The 6,287-nt window shown below is 33.8% G+C and overlaps 1 protein-coding gene across 1 annotated transcript; it reads right to left on the bottom strand.

Annotated features, from left to right (window-relative positions):
• Positions 1-414: 414 nt before the first annotated feature.
• On the bottom strand, positions 415-5,638 carry LOC130972965 (aspartic proteinase 36). The gene is made up of 10 exons (XM_057897315.1): positions 5,222-5,638; positions 4,360-4,489; positions 3,860-4,107; positions 3,155-3,382; positions 2,812-2,974; positions 2,658-2,731; positions 2,080-2,167; positions 1,522-1,597; positions 1,039-1,110; positions 415-875 (listed from the first exon to the last, which is right to left on the bottom strand). Exons 1-10 carry the CDS (start codon positions 5,440-5,442, stop codon positions 727-729), a joined length of 1,449 nt encoding a protein of 482 aa, XP_057753298.1. The 5' UTR covers positions 5,443-5,638; the 3' UTR covers positions 415-726.
• Between the last annotated feature and the right edge of the window lie 649 nt (positions 5,639-6,287).

Here is a 6,287-nt window from a genome sequence, read left to right as displayed (position 1 = left end):
TGATGACTTGGTTCAAGGTAAGTAACTACCGGATTATACTTACATAAATAAATACTCAAGAACTCATAATACGTATTTATAAAGTGGTCAAAACCCAAGTGCAGTTAATTTTATTGATAACTGACGTTAGATTACAATTTAGTCAAACTTGTCAAATCATTTAATTATTTTCAACTATTAACTTCATATATAAAATTAACCGCACCTGAAATTTTCACAAAAAAAAAAGTTTTCAAAGGTAAATAAAATTAACCCGTTGGCTGTTGCCATAATATACAAAGCGAAATTTAGAATTGGATATTTACGTTCCGAACCATAACGTTGATTTGTATGAGAAAATGATGAGGACCAAATACGCTTAATTTATAGGACATTATTCTGTATTAATTTGGGACCCATGCCATGCTATGCTGCTAAGATTAAACGCTAATAGCATATACAATTGGTAAGATTTTGTAATTTACAGATTCCCCCATCGGGAGCAAAATTTAAACCCCAAACTCCTCCTTCCCCCACCCCCACCACAAAAAGAAATAACAGGAACTAAAATTAAGGGTTCCCAATGGTAGGAGCCCTGATATTCCTTGAAATCACATTTACAAATCATTGGAGGGTTCCTAAAGACTAAGTTTCTTCTATTAATAGCTTTCATGTTATTTCTATTTTCAATTCCTTTAACCATAATTTTGGACTTGTGTTATATATATTTATATTAATTGCTCCATTTCAATAAATCAACTTGTGAAGAAGTGCAATTAGAAACAAGGTCATCATCACCCGATTGGTAGTTAAAGTGCAAGCAGAAGATATATAGTGGGAACCAACTAAATGAACTGTGCCAGTTCGCTCGTCCCTCACTTTAATGGTTGAAGAACCTGTCATGCAACAAAAATGATATTATTACATGTAAGAAGTCAATTTTGAATTGAAATTGAAATCCTGTAATTTTATTTCCAATTCTAACCCAAACCTAAATGACTTGCAAACAGATAATGCGACCTAACTTTCTTTTTCAAAAAACCAAAAAATGATACTCACAGTTGTACTCGGTCCATCCAATAACTTGACTTTCAAGGTTGTAAAAGACAAGTTTATTTGAAAGCACCAAATCTGCAATAAATAAATGAAAAATATTGTTGAAATTCAGACAATTACTAAGCATAATAGTGATAAATCTTGTTATTAATCATCAAGATGGTTTTGGGTTTATTGATCCGTTGGTACTCAAAATAAGAGATATCATACATTGGAATTGGTGTTGACTCTCGTTTGATTATGAGAGATGCAAACATGGTGACCGACACCATGGCAAAGATGACGATGAGGTTACAACTTCATCAAGTGAAGCTTCCCTCTCCTTGGGAGGAGTTTGAGAGTAGTCTTAAGCAGAACTGCCCCTCTGTTTAAGCAGTTCCTAACCTTTGTTTTCTTTCTTGTTTTTTGTTTAGCTTATTTAAGTCACCAAAAATAATAGCGATAAATCATAAAGTTGGCATGGGTAAAGGTTTTTAAGAAAAATACCACCCAGTAAAGTCATATTCTTGTTATCTCTGGACTGAGTCCCACTATTTTGCCAACCAATGCACCAGAAGTTATCCTGCAGACAGGCTATGTTAGTATTTAACTTATATACGTATTATACATAACGATTAAGAGGCACTACATGTGGTGCTTTGCACGCTTTCAGATGGAATGAAATTGGAAAATAAGAGGAAAGAAGATTGATGCAAGTCGCACTTTTTGCAAGTGTCCATGTTGTTATTGATATAGTTGCTCATTTTTAAAAGAATACTAAGATATCTCTTACTACATTACATTTTAATAAGTTGTTTTTATTTCATAAGCATATCTAATTTCTTTCCCTCCTCATCTATGCTAGTAAATTTTTTCAAATTAATGTTGTATTGGAAGTGCAGTCTCAAACAGAAAGCTTATGCCACACTTGAGAAGTAAATGACAAAGATAAAGCATGAGTGGCTCAAATGACAGAATAAGCCAACAATAGGTCCCAAAACAAGGGTCAACAACCCTTTGATAGCCATAACAACATAGATGTAATGGGATTTGTTGTGTACTTACAGAAGCAAATAGATAATCATGTGGATAAACCTTCAAGGAGAGTCCATTTTCAAAATAGAAAGTGACAAGTGGAAATCCATCATCAACACTGCAACATCGAAACAAATAGCAGTTACAAAACTGAATGGAGAAATACTAGAAGTCATTTGGTACACTAAGGGACGTGAATAGTTATTGAAGCACCCCAACGATACATACTAAATGATTTCAGAAAAGTAAACTGATAAAAACATATTGCAGTCCAGTCATGCCATGCTCAACTGCCATGTCAGAAAGAACTCTATAGAAGTGACCTCAAAAACACCAAATTCCATAGTGCATTGTTAACATTTCTAATGCTAATCATCAAATAACATTTTCAAAACCACTCCCACTATAGGCATTTCCTTTCAAATCTAGCCACAAAACAAAGGATTTTCATAGTGTCTATGTTGGTGGAACACCATATATAAGCAGAACATGAATGCATAAACATTTCATTTTCAGATGTGTACTCAAGAAAGAGAAGATTATGATAAAACCCCGTCAAAGCATTAATACTGTAGAAGGATGAGTCAATGCATATTAATGCGTCATACCTTCCAGTGTACTGAAAGCATGTATACTCGTCATGGAGAGTCTGGACTTTTAAGTCAGGTTGTTGAGTAATTATCTATCCAAAGAAAGCAATTCAAACTAAAATACAGAAAGTTGTAACATAAAGTTTCTTAAAACAATGAAACTCTTATATACCTTAGACACTAGTGGCTCATAAATTGCTTCAGGTAGATAGGCCAAGGTTGTGCCACTGTCAATTATTGTCCCTTTTCTGTCCCCTTGTTGAGATGCATCTGTTGATAGACTAAGAAAAGTATGGCCAACTTGAACCCCCGTCATATTGACACTGTAATGAGGCCTAATTTTTTTTCCCATGTCAGATATCTCAAAGTATGGATTTTTGAAAAGGAAATATCATAAACAGAAGAATAAAGACTTGGTATCCAAGTATGCAAAACATTTCATATGTTAAAAAACAAAATTATCCCAAATGAGCAATTTATAACCCCAAACAAAGTATGTTTGAGAAGTGACATACTGGTCTGGTAATAATCGAGTCACGTTCACTTTAGGCTGCACAACATGACCAATAGCAAAAATACCACCTCCATTTACTCCATTTAAACAATGAGCAAACATCTTTTTCACTTTGCCAGAAGAAGCAAGTTGTGAAATTAATGAAGAATTGGCTTTTCCAAATCCAAGTATTCCATCAAGTGCTTCTTCATTTGATGAGCTTAGATCTCCAGACTGTCTAGCACCACACCTGAAAAAATCAAACTCTCATGTTAAATTGGAAGGAAGGAAAAATAAAAAACAGAGGACATATTTAAGTATATCAAGTTAATTTATCATACACAAAAAAATAATTAATAAAGCATCATGACACAATTGCCTCCAAAAAAACATAAACTTATTCAATACCGGGGAAAGGTTTATCTTGGAGTGTGTCCAAAGTCTCCAAAGTCCAAACAACTAAACCAAAAAGCCACTATGCTTGGTAAAACTGATAAATTTCACTGATGGAAGAGTTTAAATTTAAGCAGTGAAATGGTATTAACAGAAACTGTTAACACTTAATATAACAAATAATGATAAAAAAAAAAAAGAAAAAGAAAAAGAAGATAAATTACTGTCATTTGATGATTTGAACAAGACAAAGCGGCTGCTTATAAATTTAAAAACAACCATATGACCTCCACATGTGCATAATAACATACATTACTTCCATGAGAAAACTCACCCAAATATAACACTTCCATTAGCTGAAGCCGTTTCAAGGTCTCCAGACACTTGATCATATAAGAGAACATCCTTCACGAAGTAACCTGCAGTGGAGCTGCCATCACCATATATCTCCAGATATGGACATGACACGTTAGCAGTGCATCCAGACAGAAGACCCCCATTTACCTCTTTGCAAAACTCTTGATCACAAGGAACTAGTTTACCAGAGGAGGATTCGTTGATGTCGTAGAGTGTAAGGTCCATCTTTAATACCCAAAAAGAAATTCAAATGCAAATAAGAACAGTGTTGAGGCTGTACATGGTTCAGGCATACATGCAGATTACAAGGCTGTAGGCTTATCGTAAAATGCTAGTTTTCACAATGAGAAAGGCTTCATGCATATACACTTTATAGAATATTCTTACACTATTTATATCCTGAAAATACATGTTTTCCCAAACTTATTCAAAAATAATTATGGTACAAAATTGAAATGGAGAAAAGAGAGGGCATACGCCAAGGTTACTTCTGCTGGGACATTCTTTGCACTGTATACAGTTAACCCACATAATATCACTCCCAGTATCAACCTGCAAATAATAGTCCTTTGAAGGAGTCCCAATCCCAATTTTGGCATAATAAAGCCTACATAACAAAACAAAAAAAGCAAACACAATTCACCAAGAATAATTAACATTCCATGACCCGAAATCCAGATATAACTATACAAAGCAAACAAAAAAAACACACTCCACAAAGAGCAACTAGAAATCGTAAGCATTGATTGCATATTTGCATGCCACATTTGCTTTGTAGCGCACCTTAGTTCTCTCAAAATCATCAACTCCTCTCTCACAGTTTCTAACCACCACAAAAGCCAATGCACCAAGCAATCAACGAATAATAATAGCAAGAGCAACGACACACCGACGAGAAATTATTAGGTGCTCATATAGCACCAAACAAGATAGTACTATGACAATATGTAAACTGATGTTCCAGCTTCATGAATTGGGAGGACCAACCACTAACTACCAGCATCCGAGTCCTATTTCAAGGAACCACCGAACCCAGATTAATCCGGCTCGACACAACTAAGGTCTCATAAAGGAAGTAAGAGTCTCCTAACGAGAATTCCATTCCCAAGACTCTAAACACTTCATGAGTAATTAAGATTTAACAGCATTATCTTACTTAGAGCGATCCATGAATATTTTAAAGTTAGCACCTAATAATTTCTTTCTATAACACAAAATAACTCATCGAAAATCTATACTAAATAACAGCCTCAAATAAATCCAAAAAAAAATCAAATTCACCAATAACGATCAATAAAACAACCAAATTGGGAAATTGAGAATAAGGAATGGGCGGTACCCGACGGCATCAGGGCGGCCGGAGCCGCCCAACGGAAGGTCAACGCCGGCAAGGAGGGAGAGCTGGCGGCGGTAGTCATGAGCCTTGAGGTCGGAGAGGGAACGTTGCTGGCCGGCGTACTTATACTTAACGCTGAAGACGCCGCCGTGGGTGGCAACAACAGCTGAAATCGAAAACACCATCATCAACAACAACAACAACATCACCACACTCGTCATCATTGAAATTCTTGTCGTTGTTACAGTTGAAAATTTTCAGAATTCAGTAGTTAGATTTTTCTTCTGTATGCGTAATGATTATGTTTTGGTAAGTGTGGCGAGTCTTCTGCGTGTGTAGCTTGAAATTTCTGATTCTGGAGTTCACCTTATTGGTGGAACTGAAACGAGTAAATTACAAAAAAAGAAAATGTTTTAATTGTTGACAAAAATATATTCAAAAGTGAAATGGATAAAAAATATTTTTAAAATGTTTTAAAATGTGATAAAAATATTTGGAGGAGGTGAAGTAGACGTAAAGAAAAACTTCATGGCATGATATTTTTGTTATATTTTAATATTTTTAAAATAATTGTCATTTAAACTTTTTTAGAATATTTTTATCAACCACTAAATGTTTAGGAAGATTTTTTTTTTTTTGGGTAGTGCTGAAATTCTACGACAATCTTCCTAATTGAATACTACTATCATCATAAGTTCATAACATTAAAATTATGTGATTAAATAAAATATTATTAATTAAACAAGATTATAAAAAAATTATAGTTAAATAGAGTAATAAAATAATGAATTATCACCATTAAATCTGTAACTCCTATTATATGTAAATTTCATTATCCTAATTTAAAAATCATTATTCTCTTATTTTATCATTGTATCAACTCCTTTATTTTAGAGAAACTCAATCCTATACTGAAGTTATAGTATTCTAGGATGAATTTAACCAAATATTTTGAAACATTTTACGTAATTGTAATTGAAATTGGGTAAGAGATAATCCAATCTTTTAGGATGAATTTAACTGAACTCATATTTGAAACATTTTAGGTAATTGTAATCTTAACTGAGTA

This window comes from Arachis stenosperma, chromosome 4 (assembly GCF_014773155.1).
Source record: "Arachis stenosperma cultivar V10309 chromosome 4, arast.V10309.gnm1.PFL2, whole genome shotgun sequence".
Classification (NCBI taxonomy): Eukaryota; Viridiplantae; Streptophyta; class Magnoliopsida; order Fabales; family Fabaceae; genus Arachis; species Arachis stenosperma.
Note: the sequence above shows the minus strand (reverse complement) of the source record. Positions and strands in the feature narration are given on the sequence as shown.